This window comes from Dipteris shenzhenensis, chromosome 2 (genome assembly GCF_047967505.1).
Source record: "Dipteris shenzhenensis isolate YYH24624 ecotype China chromosome 2, Dip_SZ_1.0, whole genome shotgun sequence".
Taxonomy (NCBI): domain Eukaryota; kingdom Viridiplantae; phylum Streptophyta; class Polypodiopsida; order Gleicheniales; family Dipteridaceae; genus Dipteris; species Dipteris shenzhenensis.
Window position 1 is genome coordinate 23,055,472 of NC_141597.1, and position 21,019 is coordinate 23,076,490.

A 21,019-nucleotide genomic window follows, 5' to 3' on the forward strand; every position below is an offset into this window, starting at 1 on the left:
GGAAGCCTCCTGGATGTGCTGTAATTTTCTGTGTGTGGATTTCAGCCTGCACACTAAGGGTGAGCCACAGGGAGAGATGGTCTGACTCTGGCTGTTTTGCTCCTATTTTGAGGCTATGAATGTTAGGTAATGCATCTACATGTGCCAAAGCATAATCTAATACACTGTGCCCTCCACTAGCCGAACAACATGTAGTCCCGTTGGTCCCGGGAAATAGTTGCATTCCATTTAGTATTGGCATATGTAGACCATTCATCATGCTTCTGAGTGCTCTGCCTTGTGCATTAATGGTGTTATCGTCTGAGATCCTGTACCATCTGTCATCCACTTCGATTGCATCCTCTTTATCCATTTCATCATGCATGATCGGCTGAAATTGCATTTGTCCAGTTCTTGCATTGAGATCACCCAGTATTATGACTTTACCTACTTCCTTCAACTCAGCAATGTCTAGGCATAAGGCTGCAAATGCATCACTAGTGTCTATTCCATTCCTGCCATAAAAGGGAGAGTCATGATGTGGTATATAGCAACCTGCAATGAAGAGAGGGCATGCGCCTTCGACTTTCAGCCATATAAACCTCTTGTATTTGTCGGCTCTGTAGAAAATGATCTTTTCTGCCAGATGTTCCTGATACATGCATGCTACACCACCTTGACCTCTTTTCCCTATGTGTTTCTCATACACGGTATGCACCACGTATCCTGGTACGTTTGGAATCCTGCAAATTTCGCTCCCCCATGTTTCTCCAAGGAAAATGATGTCTGCATCTTGTATGAAAGCATTGATACTAATTCCCTTGTTCCCGAGAATCCTTTGCAATTCCAAAACATTACTTGTAAGGACTTGTGAGTCCCATGGGTCTCGCGTCCCTATTTGATAGTCTCCTCCATTGGAGGGATTTTCCCCTGTCGCTTGAGCCTCTCATTGTATTGCTTCCTTCTTATTTCTTGCTGTTTTGGGGTGCGGTCCTCACTGACATAGAAAGGGGAGCCCTTGAGGTATACTCTACTGCTGTCCAAAATGATGTCACGTTTTGTTGTGTCCATCACTGTGCATACAATGGCTCTTTTACCAGTCGTACCTTCTTCTATTCTACCCACACGATGTGCTCCATACACTGCCACATCTGGCATCGCGAAGTGCTCTGCAAAGAACTCTATCACCTCTTTTGCTAGGCTGAGGGGACTCTCCTTTTCCACCTCTGGAATTCCTCGTATGACAAGGTTACGGGATCGTCTTTCTTTTTCTTTTTGTTCATGTAGGTCTTCCTGTGTAGCAGTGTTGTTACGGGCTGGAGGAATTTGGGCTTGTTGAGCTTGTTTATGCTCGTTTGCATTTCCACCGGGTGTGAGCTTTGAGGCAACTTCTACCCACTTTTTGGGTTCCTCTAGAGTGAATCTTTCCTTGTTCCCCTGTTCTTGGGCTTGTTTAAATTCATGTACCTGTTTGCTACGTGTTTCCACTTTGGTTTCTAGCACTGTCACTCTGTTTTGCAATTGCATCACAGTCTTGTGGAGTTGGAGATTTTCTGCTTGGAGTTCCACCAACATGTTAATGAGCATGTCAATTTTCTTGCTGTTTTTGGTGCAGTAAACCTTCGAGAACGGAGTGGCAAGATCTAGTTTCTTGCTCAGTTTGAAAGGGGTCTAAAAAGTCCCCATCTCTGCCTTGAGGCTTGTCAGATTGCTCCTCTTCCTACAGGACCTTGCTGGACGAGCTGGAAGGGAGACGGCCTGTTCTTGGAGACGTGACCCAGGCCAGTCGGTCGGGTGTGCGTCAGGCTTGTAGCAAAGGGCGGAGGCGGGGGACAGGGTCGGCAACGAGGCGGCAAAGGTGTAATGACGTGATTAATAGTTCATGGGTGGCGATTGTGCGACAGAGGCGTGGGGGCTGCTGGTCGGCAAGAACTGTACGTGATGACGGGCTTCTGGTCAGCGAGGTGCAAGTGGTAGCTGGTCCGCGAGGTGCCTTTGTCGGCTAAGCGCAGAACAGAGTAACGTGTCGAGGGAGGCAGGTCAGCAAGGTACCGCGGGCTGCTGGTCGACGAGGTGCGAGGGTGTTGAGGGAGTTGAGGAAGGCAGGTCGGCGAGGTACCGCAGGTTGTTGGTCGGCGAGGTGCGAGGGTGTCGAGGGAGGCAGGTCGGCGAGGTACCGTCCAGCCTCCCGAGAGAGAGAGGGAGAGAGAGAGAGAGAGATGCACGGGAGGCCTTGCGGGCCTATGGGACAAAGTACACAGAAAAGCGAACTCATACAAGCCTCAATGGACTGAAGCAAAGGGCGCGCTAGGGCCCTTGCTGAGTACTCAGAAACAGAATTAGAAACCGAAGCCTGACACAGTGATGGCTTTCTGGTGGGCTACGAAGATATCTTGTATCTGTGTCTGTCGAGTTGTCTCGCGTTGCGGTGGGGGACACGGTCTCCTCGCTCTTTGAACTCTCCGAGCTATGTCCAGAGTGACCCCTTGTCTGTATCGGTCCCCCCTGAGGAAAGCTGTGATAGGTTGGACCTCAATAGAGTATACTCTGGGGACTCTCTGCCACGCATGTGGTCTCTGTGTCCCTCTCTCGATGGTGCCGTGTCGGCTGCTAATCCAAACTGCTCTCTTGTCAGCTAGCTTCTCCTCCACTCCACTGTGTCCCTAGGGCTGACTCAAATGTATAGAAGCTTGTCATGCGTCGTTGTACTCGGTCATCCTCTATGTCCTGTGGTGGTCTACCATCCACTGTTGCTCTCTGATCTGTCGTAGTAGTGTCTCCCTGTGCCGACGCATCTCCATCAGATAGAGCCCGATACATACTGGTCATGGAAATGGATCAGTCGTGATAGAGGGCTGAAGCCACTCCCCTTCAAGTAGAGACGGTGGTAACGCCCTCGGATCTCGTTGTAGGCTAGGCAAACACAAAGAAAATGCTCCTCTATTTCAACCGCCCCTAGCGTACATAGCATGCAGACCCGCTACTCTCTGGGTATACTATTTCTCTCCCTGCCTCGATCCTCAACTAATGGGACGAAACCAATGGCAATCCTCAGTGCATGGGAGACTCCTCCGTCCTTGAGATACTGGGGTCTGATGATGAATCCCTCCTCTGATACTCTCAAGAAGTGGTCGCGGTAGAACTGGGTCTTGGTGGGGAGCTCCTAATCCCCCCCCCCAAGTCCGGGATGTATGAAGCTGGAGGAGTTCTAACCGCATAATGCGGTTGATCTCATCCTGTGGGATCGACTCAAGAGGCGCACCCATGCTGTACTAAAAGGGGGGAAGCCTGTCCATCTGGATACCGTGCCTGGCAAGCCATGTAGATATGCATGCATACCATGTGTCTACCCCACTCTCTGCTAGCCATCTGGATGACTCTAGGGCCAACCGCGGAAGTCTCTAGAAAGCTGTAAAATAATCAAGAGAAAATCTCATTGTAGGACAAATATACATCATACTCTATGTAGTGAATTTGTAGGCAATCAAATAGAGCTGCAAGGAGCGGCGAAAGAAAACGAAAGTAGAAAAATTAGGATCACCATAGACTTTGTGGTTTCTATCTTTCCAGAGAGTCCAAAGTGCCTAGTAATGAACCCGGGAAAAGAACAAGTCAAACGCCAGTCGGCGAGGATAAATCCCAAACAACCAGAAGAACCTACCGAAAGTAGTATGAGGAAAGCGTAAACACAATCTCTGCTGAAGAATTCTGATGAAGTCACATGTGTCAGGGCAATGCCAGAAAATATGAGACACAGACTCAGCTGCCAGACAACGGCGACAAATAGCTGGAGCAATACACTGGCATGAGATCAAGTGTCCAGAAGGAAAAAACCCCAGTAGAATACGCCAGAAAAAGACCTATTGTCGAAGAGGGAGCTGGAATGCCAAATCTGCCTCAAGCGTCGCCGCCACTATTTGACTGGACAATCCAATCTCCAAATCTCATTTGCTGTAATTGAAGCCCAAGATGGCAATAGAACTTTATATAAAGAAGACACTGTAATATGCGATAGCTTCAATGGACGAATGTAGGAATTTAGTGGAGAAAGAGTCCAATCTTGAAGCCTGTTTCAAAGTTCTAGAGGTGGTACCGGCTGAAAAGAGTGGAGCATACAAGTAATAGCCTGCCATACAGGGCGATAATGCATCCCTAACCCATATTTTCCAGCAGCCAATGGAAAGAAAAAGAGAGTCCCGTGATCCTGAATGACATCAGCCCACATAGGAGATCCCTTTTGAAATAAGGAAATATGATCGTCTGGGCTCCTGTAAGGCCAAGGAGAAAAAACTTGGGACCAGTGAATACTTTCAGCTCTCAAAGAATTGCCCTGCAAGGAGTCACGACCCATGCCAAGTCAAATGCGAAAGAACGTGTTTCCAATCCAAAAACATTTGAGAGACAAGAGGGCAACCTCTGACTTTTCCTTCAATACTTCCCAACAGAAAATCCCACTGAGTAGACCTCCAATAACCAGAAGCAGGAGTGGTGATATGTAGAAGCAAAAAACACATCATAGCAGCCCAAGGGTGATCTTCATGTAGAAATTGAAGCATCATTTTCCCCTTATGAGCAAGAGTATGCACGTGAATATTTAGAATATTCAATCCCCATGCATTTTTGGCGAACATAACCGCTGCAAAGGAAGTAAGCGCAAGCTTTTCCTACCATGTTTTGAACGCCAAAAAATTTCCATAACAGTGGACATAAAGGAAGTAAGATCCGCCTTGGTAAAGAAGATCAAAGGCATTTAATAGAATTGTATATATGCCACCAGGATAGATTGAGCAAGCCGAACATGTAGAGGCCAAGTTGCTAGGTTCCAATATTCAAGCTTTTTCTTTAATTTGACAAGAACCCAATCAATTTGTTAACGACGAGTACTCGTCCACCCAAGAGGATAACCAAGATGGCGTACTAGCTGAGTGGGCAAGAGAATTTCACCTAGCCATACAAGAGTATGCTAGTCTTTTGAGTGCAAAGGCAAGAGGCGAGATTTCTGAAAATTCACATGAAGGCCAGCAGCTAGTCCATATAAAGAAAGAGCCTGCATAAGCATGGAAAGATTCCTTTCAGTGTTTCGTTGCACAAAAAAATAAATCTACATAAGCCTGAGCAACCATAGGTCGACTTCCCGAAATCTCCAATCCATGTAACCTGTCAGTCTCCACCAAATGTGTTAGAATATGAAGCCAAGTTGAGTCGGTTTGGTGTGTTCTAGTGTGAGTTCTAGTCTAGTATGTCCTATGGATGCCACGTGTCACATTGGGAGTTATCCCATATGCATAGGTGTTCATATGTGTGTGTGTGCTCTATATAAGAGTTGTACTTGTCTAGTGTCAAATCAATCAAGTATCAAGCTACCTGCTCTTTGGTCTACATGTGAGTACTTTCATTTTGGTTCATTGCTCTAGTCATTTCATTATGTCTCTCTTTGAGTATCACTTCCTCTCTCCCTAGCCTACCCTCTCTCTCTCTCTCTCTCCCTCTCCCTCTCCACCATGTGCCTTCATGTGGTATCAGAGCCTCCCTTCCTACCTTCTTCTTGCTCTATCTAGAGGATGAGAAAAGCCCGCAAATGGAAGCTCCCCTCTCCTTTAAGGTAGAGCCTCCCTTCCCTTAGCCTCGCCATGGTTCCTTGCCATCAAGTACTCCGGTGTCCTAGTGATTGCTCCTGGTTCTCGTTTGTGAGTTCAGCTCACTCCCGCATCAGTTCGTGGTTCTCCCTCAGCATTGGCGGACATTCCTCGTCAGTTAGTTGCCAGAAACTTGTTTTGGAGCAGTCTAGCGGCTGTTTTTTGACCTTTTGAGGTTCGATTTTGACGTTTATTGACATTTTGGCATTGCCCAAACATAAACTGTCACGATCTGTGACGTATTCCTTTCTCTTTCTAGACTTATGGATGGTTTAATGAATGGACACTTGTGGAAGGGTATGACCTTTCGACGGGACACTTGCCCATTCGACGGGACACTTCCTAAAGAGGCACAACCCTTCACAAGAGACATTCTAATGAAGAGACATTCCTATTGTAATGTACCCTCTCATCAAGGGTCACACCCTTCACAAGGGGTACACACCTCTTCATGCACATACCCTTTGGAGTACACACCTTTTCATGTGTGACTCTTCACTCTCTATATAAGAGAGGCCAAATTGTATGGATGACACAATCACATCCACCCTACAGACATTCAAGCAATACAATTATTCCTTGTTCTCTGCTATCTCAGTCTCCTTTCTGTTCCTTAGCACATTTCTAAATATAGTAAATCTAGGATTTCTTACAGTGGTATCAGAGCAAAATTCGCTCCTGCCTGTAGGAAATGCCCCCCACCTTCTAGCGCCGATCTGATACATCTTTTTCGCTAGAAGGATATTCCGTGCACATTGTGCATGGAAGAGATGGAGAGGATGAGCGTAAAAATTTTAAACGTCTACCCTGCCTAAAGTCATCTATGGCCTCTCCATCTCCCACACATCACAAGTTGATGTGAATGGACACGACAAAAATCGTGTCTTTTCAGGTGCTTGGGCTGTCCCAAAACCAAGGGACGCACCTTTTCCACCATGGGACACACCTTTTGGTGATGAGTCTCGACTCCTCACTCACGGGACACACCCCATCGTGGACAAAAGGACATACCTATTCATGCAGGGACACCCCTTTTAACAATAGGGACATACCCCTTCATGAAAAGGTGCACCTATTCCAAGGGTCACACCCCTTCGAATAGGCACACCTTTTAGGCCCCAAGTACCTACAAAAGGGTACCTAGAGGGGTAAAAAGGGTAAAAAATAAACCCATCCCCTACCCTTAGGATTACCCTAGCTACCTAGGGTTAACTAAACCCCCCATTTAATTTTTGGGGCAACTAACCCTTTAGGCAGCCCTCAACGAAAAGTCACATTCTTTCCCCAACGAAAAACTGCTACGTACAGATTTCCTGGCAACCTGTGCAGCACCAGCCTGTGCCGTACGGACCAGCCTGCAGCCTGCGCCAGCCCTTGCCCTCACTGTACAGTTCTGCTCAGCCCTTGCCGTACAGCCCTGCGCAAGCCCTCGCCGTACTGCCTTCCAGCCTGCGCCTTACAAATCGCCAGCCTGCACCGTACAGAACGCCCTCTGCCGTACAGCCAGCCTGCGCTGTCCTGCGCCATACTGCACGACCAGCCCTTGCACACATCGTTGGCCTCGCCAGCCCCCCCCCCCCTCGTGCGCAGTCCTTGACCAGCCAGGCCTTTCGCTCCTGCCTTTCCTGCGCAGTCCAGCCCTGGGAAATGCTAAGAGCCTCGCCATGCCATTGACAGCCTGCAGCCCCTTGTTTCGCAAATTTTTGTCCTACCAAAATCAGCACCAGTTGAAGTTCATTGCGCAATGAAGATCGCCTGTTGACAGCCCGGACCAGACAAGTCTCGATCTCTCCTAACAAAACACTGCAACATGGATCTCCGGACAGCAATTTGCAGCCTTCTTCTACGCAACAATTTGGCAGATTAAATTATTGCCACGTGGAGTCTTTCCAATCTGCTTTTAAGGATTCTTTTCCTTTAACAAATTACAGCAAATGAAAGAATCCACCTTAAAGCATGGAAACCCCTGGTAATTCACCCGGCATTTCAAGGACACCTCAGGCATCAGCTACCACACAATATCGTGTTCAAATTGCACAGCCAGCCCATTTCGGAGCCTTTGCATCTTGGGTCTTCTGTGTCACGTGCCCTCCTAGTGATTTGGACCACATCCTCTACCTTCTGCGTGAGGCACCTCAGTTACATTACTTCCTCAGCACAGTACAGGTTGTGTTCCACGAGACACGAAGATATCCTGAACCCGATATTCCTCAAGAGTTTGCTGTCCATCTTTGGAGAGAATTTTACCCCTCACCTTCGGCATCTCCAGGGTACTCTCCACCTCCTTCAGCTCCAAGATATCCTCCTCTACAGGTCGTACCTTCTCCAAGTCAGTATTTACACTTTGAAGGCACTCCCTCTCCTGGATATCCTCCACTTCCGACAGCAGCTCCTTATCCCTTCTCAGATCTGTGGACTCTGCTACCTACTCCTGTATTCTCACGAGCAGTAACACCACTTTCGGCATCACCAGTGTTACCTCAGACAGGACCTCCCTTACCAGATTTCCACGGGTGGTTCCATCCTGCCTCGCCTGCCCCCTCCAACATGAGCAACCTCAGGGAGCAGCCCGAATCCTCTTCCAGGAATGGTACAAACTAGAGCGCAAGTTCGCGCTTTTCTCACAGGGATCTCCGATATGTCGCAACGCTCGCGTGAAGCCTCTCCAGAGATCAAAGAATCAAGTCCCAAAAAGACCCCTGAAGTCAACGTACAAGGCGAATCACTATTGCAACTTCAAATATCCCAGCTTCAGGACAGCATCTCCGACTTGGTCCAGAAAGTTACAACAACTTCAAGATTCTCGAAGTACCACACATACAGAGGATGACGTGACGCAACCAGACAACTATGCGGACTCATTCCCACCAGAGGTAGAAAACACTGAACTACGTGCCCTCTACCGTTTACTTCAAGCTTCCAAAACAAAACGACTTGACGTCAAACTTCCGGAAGCCTACACTAGTCAACGCAATCGCCGAACTGTTGACCAATGGCTCGCTAAAATGCGCATGTATTTTGACACTGTTGACCTCACGGAAGGCAAAAAGATCACCTTGGCAGCCTCCCTCCTGAAGGATACAGCATTTCTATGGTGGCAAAGACGCTTAAAGGACGGAAAAAGTGTGTTAACATGGGAACGTTTTGAACACGTGCTCCGTAAGCAGTTTGTACCTGCCAATGCGGACTTCCAAGCACGTTCAAAACTCCGACAGTTGGAGCAAACGGGTTCCCTGTCTTCCTATATCTCTTAGTTCACCACATTGGTGCTGGAGATTGATGGTTTAACTGAGGATGATCGCCTTCATGCTTTCATCTCAGGCCTAAATCCCTCGTTACGCATTGATGTCCTTAAAGCAAACATCACCACCACAGATGGCGCTATTGCTTACGCAGAGCGCATTACAGATTTCCTAAACACAGGGAAGCAGAGTGCTACTCGCACACAGAACTCTCCTATGGCCAAAGGTGCTCGCCCTCAAGATAACACCAGGTTTCGAAAAAACTTCGGTAATCAAGGTCAGCGACAGTCTCAAGATCCCCAGAAGCCTCAGAAATCATTTGCTGGATTCCAACAGAAGCACTCTCCCAAGGATCGTGTTTCTTCTTCTTCACAAAGTCATTACCGACATCCCCAACATAAAGGTGCGGCCACTGACAAGAAGAACAACTCCAGCTCAAAAGGACTTTGTACCATCTGTACAGGCGACCATAGATGGTTCGATTGTCGCAAGCGACCAAAGCAAAATTCTAATATGGAACCTAGCACTTCCCCAAAAGAAGATGCTACCTCAGCACAAGACAAGAAAGGCAAAGCTGTTCGAATGGCGAATACCATCCACCTGAGCCTTGCCAGCAACCTCGAACCTTCCCTGGCCACTCAAGTACTTTGTGTTCAAGGATCGATTCGTGGAACAACGGTCACCATCCTCATCGACAGTGGTTGTTCTCATAATTTCCTAGCCAGTTCTGTGGTCGATAAACTTCGGTTGACCACCAGTCCTAGTCTCATGGACTATCAAATTGAACTCGCAAATGGAACAACTTTCTTGTGCAACACCAGGATTAAAAACTTGTCTTTTCGCATCCAACATTATACGGACAAGTTGAATTTCGACATTATGCCTCTTTCTCGGTACGATGTCATACTCGGACAACAATGGCTCTACGACTATGATCCATCAATCAGTTTTCGCAGCCATACTATCCAGTTTGTCCACCAGGGAAAACTTATTGAGCTAACTGGTTCTAGGGACTCCCCTTCAACCCCAGTTGCTTCTGCCCTACAAGTAAAGAAGTGGGTTCGTAAACGCCAAGCAAAGACTTCACTTCTGTTGGTTATGGCAGTCGAGGAGACACCAACAAAGGATCCTCCTAAGTACCTCAACCAACCTTTTTTCCAGCCTTACCTGGATATTTTTCCACAGGAATTGCCAAAGCAGTACCACCTCGACGACCAGTGGATCACCCAATCGAACTTATTCCCGGCAGTAATCCACCGTCGAAACCTCCTTATCGGGTTTCTTACACTCAAAATGAAGAAATCCAAAGACAGGTCACCGAGCTACTCGACAAAGGTCACATTCGGCGCAGTCGCAGTGCTTTCGGATCTCCTGTACTACTTGTGGAAAAAAAGAACAAGTCTATGCGCCTCTGCATCGACTACCGAGCCCTCAACAAGCTCACTATCAAAAACAAGTATCCATTGCCTCGCATTGATGACCTCTTCGATCAACTTCTACATGCAACACAATTCTCCAAGATTGATCTTCGTTCAGGTTATCATCAAATTCGTATACGAGAAGGTGATGAATACAAGACAGCTTTTCGAACAAAGTATGGACACTATGAATGTTTGGTCATGCCTTTTGGGTTAAACAATGCCCCGGCCACATTCATGACATTAATGAACGACATCTTCAGGCCTTTCCTCGATAAGTTCGTCATCGTTTACCTCGATGACATCCTCGTTTTCAGCAGATCACTACATGAGCACAAACAACATCTTCACCAAGTTTTTGAAGTTCTCCGCGCAAATTCTCTCTACATCAACATTGAGAAAAGTGAGTTATTCAAGACCCAACTTGAATATTTGGGACATGTTATTTCTGCTCAAGGTATCTCTGTGGATCCCAAGAAGGTCGAGGTAATCCGAAACTGGCCTACTCCAAAGAATGTTCATGATGTCCGCTCTTTTCTCGGATTGGCAAACTTCTACCATACAAAGGTCTATCAGTTTTCCGAAATCGCAGCTCCTCTGTCCGAATTATTAAAAAGCACAGCAATTTTTCAGTGGCTTCCCGAAACAGAGTATAGTTTCCAACAACTCAAGCAAGCACTCACTACTACACCAGTTATGGCTATTGCTGACCCAAATCTCCCATTTGAGGTCATGACCGACGCTTCCGACATCGCTACTGGAGCAGTCTTGATGCAAGAAGGCAGAGTTATTGCTTTTGACAGCCATAAACATTCTGATATCCAAACCCGATATCCGGTCTATGATAAGGAGTTTCTTGCTGTTGTACATGCTTATCGCTCTTGGAAACATTATCTCATGGGTGCCGACTCTGTGGTCAAAACAGACCATCACTCTTTAAAGTACATCTTTACTCAGCCAGTCATGAACGCTCGACAAGCACGCTGGGTTGAGTTTTTGGCCAACTTTCACATGACCATTGAGTACATACCAGGACTACGCAATGTAGTTGCAGATGCTCTCAGCAGGTTACCTCTCGCATCAGCCATGGTAATCTCTACATTATCTGTGGATGTTCCGAATTCATTCAAAGGAAAGTATTTCAATGATAAAGACTTCGGCACAGTAGTACAGGTTCTTTCAAAAGATCAACCTTCGACTTCCGAACAAAAGATTTTCTCATCCTATTCTTATACAGACGACCTTCTGTATTATCAAGATCGCGTCTGTGTACCACATGACAAGGATGTTCGACGTCTTTTGTTAAAAGAGCATCATGTAGTTCCTTATGCTGCCCATCCAGGCATCAATAAGACTTATCGGTTACTCAATGCAACATACTACTGGCCTCAGATGAAAAGAGATGTCATCAAAATGGTTACATCTTGCTTATCATGTCAACAAATGAAAGCAAGTCGACGACTTCCAACAGGACTTCTTCAGCCTCTTCCAGTTCCAACTGAAAGGTGGGAAAGTATTTCCATGGATTTCATTACAACACTACCACAATCTTCCCGAGGTAATACTCAGATTATGGTAATTGTTGATCGCTTGTCCAAAATGGCACACTTTGTTGCTTGCAAAAGCAGTGCACAGGCCCCGGACATAGCCAAACTCTTTATACAACACATCTTCCGACACCATGGATTACCCAAGAATATCATATCCGACAGAGATCCTAAGTTTACCAGTCACTTTTGGATTTCACTGTTCGAATCTTTGGGTACTACTCTACTGTTTAGTTCAGCTTACCACCCAGAATCAGATGGCCAGACTGAAAGAGTCAACCAAGTTCTGGAAGAAATGCTTCGACATTATGTTCAGTCACGCCTAGCAGCTTGGGAAGAGTATCTACCACTCCTTGAGTTTGCTTATAATAACTCTTTCCATAGTGCCATCAGCATGACTCCATTCCAAGCAGCTTATGGACACACTCCGATTGTACCAACAAATTTTGTACTTCAACATCGAGTGGCCCTAGCTGATCAACTGGTTCAAGAAATGCAAGACATTCTACTGCAAGTCAGGGATCATATGCGAAAAGCGCAAGAGCGGTATCAACGGTCTGCCAACAAACATAGACGTCACCTGGAATTTGACACTGGTGACATGGTGCTATTATTTGTAGCTCCACATCGCTATAAGACGGTTAAGTCTGTGTTTCCTAAGTTGCGACCAAGATACTATGGACCTTTCCGGATCGTCAAGAAAAATTCACCTTTAAGTTATAAATTGGAATTACCACCATCATGGGGTAAAATCCATCCAACATTTCATATTTCTTGGCTAAAGACGTACATTCCAGGCGATGAAGCAGTTCCTCCTGCAGGTGATTATGTCCCAGAAATCGAAGACGATTATGTTCTCCTTATTCCTGAGCGTATTCTGGACCATCGACAGCGAGAGACTCGACATCGACTTATCACGGAATTCCTTATTCTTTGGCGAGATCTGGACGACTCCGACGCTACTTGGCAGTCTGATGAAGACTTACAGCAGTACCCTGATCTTTTGCAGCAGTATTTTCAGAATCTACCATGATATTTTCTACATCAGTTCATTATCTCCACCAGCGTCTTCTTTTGAGTGGGAGGGGATGTCACGATCTGTGACGTATTTCTTTCTCTTTCTAGACTTATGGATGGTTTAATGAATGGACACTTGTGGAAGGGTATGACCTTTCGACGGGACACTTGCCCATTCGACGGGACACTTCCTAAAGAGGCACAACCCTTCACAAGAGACATTCTAATGAAGAGACATTCTTATTGTAATGTACCCTCTCATCAAGGGTCACACCCTTCACAAGGGGTACACACCTCTTCATGCACATACCCTTTGGAGTACACACCTTTTCATGTGTGACTCTTCACTCTCTATATAAGAGAGGCCAAATTGTATGGATGACACAATCACATCCACCCTACAGACATTCAAGCAATACAATTATTCCTTGTTCTCTGCTATCTCAGTCTCCTTTCTGTTCCTTAGCACATTTCTAAATATAGTAAATCTAGGATTTCTTACATAAACGACCCTGTCCCGCACCATTTCGAGGGGAAAAAATATTTTGATTTTTTGTCCGTACAGTTGTACGGATGCCCATACGAACCTCTGCAGACGGATGCGCGGCAGTGCCAAGTACAACTTGTTAGAAGGCGATTCCGAGCAGTTTTAGGCTATTTTTTGGCATTTTTTGCTCAGATTTGGACTCCCGTGACCTCCAGCAGTGATTTGAGCTTCTCAAGCTTACCCACAAGTCATTTTGACTGTACCGACACTCCGGTACATTGACTTGAGGCTTTTGACAGTGGAGAAAACTCTTTTCACACCTCGTCATCTTTGACATTGCGACATTGCGGTGTTTGACTGTCTCGAACAGTTAAATATCATTTCTCTTATCTCAGTACACTTCAGTGACTGCCTCAATTGCTGCGCCATCTGATGCCGTCTATTGCTGTTGCTTTGCCCTTGAAATCCACACCAAAACTTGCTCGTGATTCCGCCATAGATTGACTCTCTTATCACCTTCATTTGAGCTTCCCGTTGATGCGCACAGATCTGATTTGAGCGCCCACGATTTGCGTCTTCAATTGGGAAGCTCCCTTGAGCATTTGGTGACTCTCCGATTGGCACATTGAGAGTCATGACGTGATCTCCCTTGGTAGCTGCTCCTATGGCCTTCATTGACACATCATTCAGGGCATCCTTGCCTGGTTCTTCACCGGCATACCTCTTTGCATCAGGATGTGTACACTCTTGTGTGGTAGCTACTTCGGGCTCATGGGTTCTCTGCCCTTGCTATGCATAAAAATGAATGAAATCTTTTATATTGTTTTATATGTTAGAGTTAAAGGTTCTCTGCCTTGAGTAGTCTCTCTAAAAAGAATGTTTGAAGAGTCAATAAAGGTCCTTTGTCTTGGATTGTCCTCCTAAAATGATGTATTTCTTTTATGGTGTGTGACTCCATGTTTCTAGTTAGTCCCTGGAGTCAAGAGGGGAATGTATTGTGGGAGCCATATATTCGTAGTGATAGGGTCTAGTTAGTAGGCCTGGCATCTGAGTTACAGGATGTTGGTGCATTGGTCTTCTAGACCTCTGAGTTGCTCATGCATCCATGCTGAGACATTAGCCTCTGAGTCATGTTTGGGATGTAAAGCCATGTGAGTGCTCAGTCCGACCTCTGAACCATGCTCAGACTTCAGCCTCCGAGTTGGCATGGGAGCCATGCCTAGTTCATACATTGCAGCCAAGTTGAGTCAGTTTGGTGTGCTCTAGTATGAGTTCTAGTCTAGTATGTCCTATGGATGCCATATGTCACATTGGGAGTTATCCCATATGCATAGGTGTTCATATGTGTGTGTGTGTGCGCTCTATATAAGAGTTGTACTTGTCTAGTGTCAAATCAATCAAGTATCAAGCTACAAGCTCTTTGGTCTACATGTGAGTACTTTCATTTTGGTTCATTGCTCTAGTCATTTTATTTCCATTTCATTATGTCTCTCTTTGAGTTTCACTTCCTCTCTCCTAGCCTATCGTCTCTCTCTCTCCCTCTCTACCATGTGCCTTCAAAATAATCCATATATTGAAGCACATGATGAGTTGCTATGGCATATAAGATGGTACTAAGAATACAACCCTGGCGGGTCAAACACACATACACACACACTTTTTTTCTTTTTTTTTGGTGAAAATATTGTTGCTTTTATATTACAAGATGAGCATTCCAAAGCAGGATATGCTCATAATACATCAAGCAAAGATGTCAATATATGACGAATATATATTCTGATCTATAGACCCTGTTTGCAAACAATCATAAAACGATTGTTGCAAAGGATGCCTGAAGAAAGAGTAAGCTAAGAAAGTCAGGTCACCAAAAATTCTAAGATTTCTGTCCTTCCACAAAGTCCAAAGTGCCCAATATCGAACCCAAATAAAGAAAAAAACAAACTGATGTCGAGGGAGATGTATCCCAAACAGCCAGAAGTACTTGCCAAAAGTAAAGCCTGGAAATCTGGCACGTAAAGTTTGAACCAATAATGCCAAGAAATCACATGTATGAGAACAGTGCCAAAAGAGATGAGACATTTTTTCCCTGGGAGCCAAACATCGGCAACAAAGTGGTGGAGCAACACGGCATTGTGCCAAAAACTGTCCAGTGGGAAAGACTCCCAATAAAACACGCCACAGAAACACCTATTGCTGAAGAGGAATTTTTGCTTTCCAAACCCCACTCAATCTTCTCCACCACTTTGCCGTCCTATTCATATGCCAAATTTTATTTTCCCTCTGTGCAGCCCAAGGCAAAGGCAAAAGAACTTTATAGAGCACTGAAACTGTGATATTGGACAGCCGCAAAGGACGACATGTCGATCTTGGCAAATGAAGAGTCCAGTCGTGTAGTCGATCCTCCACTTCCAAAGCAGGTACATGAGTAAAATTCTGAATCAAGGAGATAATCTTATGCCAGATCGGACGATAATGCAATCCAAGACTATAGCAGCATGAGGGAAAGAAAGAGGGGTCCCATCATCATGAACAATATCTGAAACCAAAAGGATCCCCTTTAGACTCAAAAAATAAGACCGTCGAGGCTCTTGCAAGGCCAGCAGAGGGGAAAAGACCCGAGACCAGTGTACACTTTCAACGCTCAAGGAATTACCTTGTAAAGTATCCCGGCCATCCCATTCCAAATGCGAAAGAATATGTTTCCAATCCATCAACATATTGGAAACTAGAGGGCAACCTTTGATTTTCCCTTGAAGAGCACCGAAAAGAAAGTCCCAAGGAGTGGGCTGTCAAAAATCAAAAGCAGAAGTAGTAATTTGAGAAAGCAAGTTACGTATCATGGCAGCCCATGGCTGTGATCCTTGCAGAAATTGCAGCATCATGTTGCCCTTGTGAGCCAGAATGTGCACATGAAGGTTCATAATATTGAGGCCTCCGTGCATCTTAGGTGAACACTGATGCTGCATAGAAAAAAAATGCAAACTCTTCTTGCCATGTTTGGAGTGCCAAAAAGTCTCCATAACCATGGACATGAAAACTGTCAAATCCCCTTTGTTGAACAGCAATATCAACTTGTAGTAATAAAACATCATGCTCGGTATATTTGGCATATTCTATGCCCACATATGCATTAGCAACATTATCTGTAATATGCCGGCGAGGAACAAAACTATACTGAGCAAGATGAAGGCCATCATGCAGATATCCTTTAATGCGATTAACTACCATTTTAATGATGATCTTATAAATAACAGGCATAAGAGTGATGGGCCTCAATCAGGCAAGGAGTCTTTTTTTTTCTTTTTAGGAAGCAATTTGACAATGCCCTTTTTCCATGAATGTGGCAAATGCTGATTTTCCCAAGCAAAATTGATCATCCATAAGAGGGGCAGCTTAAGAATATCCTAGTATGCAAGAAAGAACTCAACAATGAGACCATCCCATCGTGGAGATTTCCATCTACCACAGGATTTCAAAGCATCAAATAGTTCCCGTTCAGTGAAAGGCACTTCCAAATTGACAGCATGTGCAGGAGAAACAATGGGAGAAACATAACGAAGGAGCTCAGCTCTTGCTGAAATAACCTCTCAAGAAGGAAGATCTGCCATGCCAAACTGTGTGGAGAAATGAGCAACACATGCTGCAGCAAGTAGTGCCCGAGAGGAAGTCCAAATCCCATCAGGCATCAGAGCATGACATATATTTGAAGATTGCCTCTTGGAATGTAAACTTTTAAAAAATTCCTTAGATGAGCAACCTTTATCCAGGAAAGCTTTTTGCCTCACACGGGTTTCCCATTTAGATACTTTCCTGAGATCATTACTTTGCAAGCAAAATCTAGCTTGACAGATCAGGTCATTTTCTTCCTTGGAGAGAGACCTGGAATGACTCAGCTCAGTTAATGATTGACAATTTTGTTTTGCTCGAGCCACATTTTCCCTCAAATTGTTCATGTAATTTTTACCATAATCCCTGATAATAGATTGCATTCTGGCAACAAAAGCAGTCCAGGCATAGTCTAAGTCAATGAGACTTTGGCGAGAAAGAGACTGACACGCATCATAGACCAAAGCCTTGTAGGCATCATGCTGCAAGTAACTGTTGTTCACGATAAGCATCCTTATGTGTGACAGGCGATCATTTGGCATGTCATGGAAAGAAATCCTCAACCATAGAGGGGCATGATCTGAATGCGCAAAATTGTAATCCACCCACATTTTTGTGGTCAAAATGTCACAATGCTGCGGATTGATCCTGTACCAACGATCCAAGCGTGCTTGATACGAGGAAATTGCATTATGCTGAAAAGTGAAGCATGGCAAAGAAGGCTGAATTTCTTTCCAAAGATCAGCATGAAGGCAATCATAAAATGATTGCCCTAAGGATGCCCGGAAGAACTGATACTTAGCCAAAGAGGGATCACCAATTATGGTCCTTTCATAGAGTCGATAGTGGGTTGCCCAATAACACACACATGCACACACTTTTTCTTTGTAAAAGAACCTTTCATTAAGAAGAGTGTACAACACATAGACACAAGGTCGCACTCCATTTTGGGAGTTCCAGCAAAATGTTTCTTTTCAGACCCTTGAAAATGCTTCATTGACTTTGAATTTATGACATTGGCTCAAGTAGAGCTGAGGATGCACATGTTTATAGAACAGTGAATTTAGAGTGTAGTGATCATACTTTAAAATTATCCTGAGCCGAACCAGAGTGATAATTCTGAACCACGACTTATGAATGCGAGATGTTACTGTCACCATTGACTTCTCAGACTTTAGGAGAACAATGTTGCTTACGCATCATCCGATTTTTGTCATTTTTACTCAGTTTCAAACCAACAGGCAATATTGAAGATTATACTTCTTCTCAAGGAAGTCGCCTCTTACTAGTTGAAGCTGTGAAGAATCATGAAGCAACTTTTTCACCACAAGCAATTTCCACGATCCTGTCTTGTTAAGAACGGCTGACCAAGTTGTTCACATAGCCATATCCTTGTATCACATTTTTGTGAACCCTTGTGGAGACCTTATGAACCTTTAGGCGTGTGCATTCTGGATTGTAAATTGAACACAAGGCAGATTTTACAAGGGCTTACTGCCTCTCTAAACAGAGGAAAACAGTGCTCTTCTATGATAAAAAGAACCGTGTTCCAAATCAATTTCCACGTTTATACCTGTCTGAACATTTTCATCTCCTACTGTTGGCCTCTGTGATATATAAGCTCTCACAAGGAATCCAACAAAGGGAATGATATCAAGAGGATTACTCAAGGTTAGCCATCAATTTGAGGCACATGAAACAACCATGCTGATTTCATCCCTTACTATGCTACTATGCTTGAGTAGAGATAGCTTCAGTTGCATCAGTACAATGTTTGCTTGATGACAAAGCAGCCATTTTTTATCCCTTTTCAAGACACCCTAGTCAGCTCCACCCAGTGATATGGTTTTTTTCAAGCATATTTTGAAATCCCTCTGATGAGGACAAGAATTGTGCGTCTTATTGATCGACAAGCTTTACCCAAGAAGTGTGTTTTACTATTGGATAGAGGGGATGGGAAAAATTTTCACAAAATAGCAGCTATCAGAAACAGATGGAAGTCAAGGTCTGTAACGTTGGTAACAAAAGATCCACTAAATTTAGCCAAAACAGAACCTACGTAATTTCAGTTTATGTACTATCTTTTACCCACTCCTTAAGTAGGAGCCCTCAGCCATGTGTATTTTGACAGTGCATAAAGGGGACATATTCTCTTAGTTGCAATAAATGATTTTGAAAACATGCAATCCATACTGATTGTAAAGTGCCGCCCCTAAGAGAGAAGTTTTTGGTTAATAAGAGGACAAATATAAGGGAATATGATGAGAAAGAGATCATTTTGCTACTATGGATATTATCATATCTTACCTGTAATCAGAGGTTTACTTGTGATGTGATTGAGGGGATATTGTCTGGTGGTCTGATTAGAGCTAATCAACTATGGATGCTGCATATTTTCACAGCATTCACGATGGGTCCTATATTCGGTTGAGTAGTCAGTCAATGCCTTGATGTGAAGGGCCCCTCAGCCAGCCTGGGCCCTGGAGAGGTTAAGGCACTTGCTCGAGGTCTACTATGCATAAACTTAGTTCCTTTCTGCTGCACTAGTAGACTTGACCACCAGTCTGCAAATCCTTTCCAATATTCTTGTTTAAAGGAGTCTTTTCTAACAATAACATTGGTCAATGAGTGAGAAGCAAAGAACTGCATTGTGTTAGCTTTTCTTAGCGAGCTTCGTTCATGGAAAATGTTATTAGAAATTTTAGATAATGAAAAAGTGCCTTTCTGCAGTCATTTGGGTTGACGAGGGAGATTAAGGCATGCATTGTTAACCGATTTGCTCTTTATGCTCGTGTTCGTCCTTGCTGACTTCAAACTCCAACAATATTATTATATGCATACTTTCCTATTTGTTTTGGGAATGAGCCGAAAACATTGCGTTGTTTTGGTTTTTGGTGCTCAGTTGCGTGGGAAGCAGAACACTCAACGAACTCTTAAACACAATGCTGCAATAACCTCCGTAGATTGGCATCCCGTTCAGAGCAGATTTCTTACTGGATCGGCAGATCATTCTGTGCGCGTGACATCAATATCCTCACGTTGACTGTCGATTTGACTTCTGCTTTGCAAATTGTTTTATCTTTTGTATCTCGATTAGTCAACAGTTCTTCCTGTTTTGCCTCTCAAGCTAGGGAAGAGAGTGGTTGTGTCTGTATTCGCGCTATGATTGCAAAACAAGTTGCTCATGTCTCTCTGTGAATCAAAGACTTGAGCAAAGGTGGTGCATGTCGTCTAACTTTATATCCATTATACTCTAATCCTTCTTTGCATGCACTTAATAGCAGATGGGTTTTTACTGTGCTCCTGAATCAATTAAAGTGACTTCTCTTTCTATGAAAATATGTGATTTGTGTTAGATATACGCAGCTTAAAACATTGATTTTCCCATTAAGATTAGTTTGACTGACATTTATCAAGATATAGGAAGAAAGCATAATTGAGACACATACGGGAGCTACCCAAGTCACTGCAGAATGGCAGCATGCCATCTATTTTGAAGCCTTACAACGCAAACCACCTTATCTTGAAGGTGGCCATGGAAGCATCGAATAGGTTGCATGCCCTTTACTCCAACCTTGTACTCTTGATGGGATTAATGTTGAGACAAAGTAGCAGATTCGTGGGGAAAGATAGTGTCTTGCAATATGAGTGGAGTGCACACAACTGGGCTTGGAACCCTTTGAGGTGGAAGAGAGGAGGACCCATGATAGGCTAAAGCAACATCTTAGGAGAGTTCTTGCAAGTGCTGCTTGATGCATTCAATAAAGAGCCCAAAATAAGTTGCTCAATTTGTTAGTTTCCCCCCCCCCAAAATTTCACTTACCACAATCTTGTGGCACACTCGAGTGGTTTAGATGATGATTGCGCAGCGCATCAAACCAAAGGCCTTTTCAAATTATACAAAATAAAAGGGCACCATGATGTTTTTCCTCCTTTATAAGAGCTCAAAGGGTTATGATTAAATGTAGGTGAGCATGAATCTTGCATATTATCTAGGGTCATGGTGCATCTCAAATTTGTAACTTTTCCTACAAAAGTTTGATCAACGTGTTTCCAAGGCCAACCTTTTTTTTAAAAGCATATAAAA

At 44.5% G+C, this 21,019-nt stretch overlaps 1 protein-coding gene across 3 annotated transcripts in view; it reads left to right on the forward strand.

The window, feature by feature from the left end:
- LOC147904497 (uncharacterized) overlaps positions 1-20,643 on the forward strand; it is a 184,686-nt gene extending 164,043 nt beyond the window's left edge. For 2 of the 3 annotated variants that reach the window (XM_087386848.1, XM_087386837.1), the window contains exons 15-16: positions 19,835-19,970; positions 20,350-20,643. In XM_087386848.1, the coding sequence (XP_087242974.1) occupies positions 19,835-19,970; positions 20,350-20,372 (159 nt within the window). In that variant the 3' untranslated portion in view covers positions 20,373-20,643. Of the gene's footprint in view, positions 1-19,334; positions 19,423-19,834; positions 19,971-20,349 lie in introns of those variants that run through there. The other variant, XM_087386843.1, reaches the window with a different exon arrangement.
- The last annotated feature ends 376 nt before the right edge of the window (positions 20,644-21,019 follow it).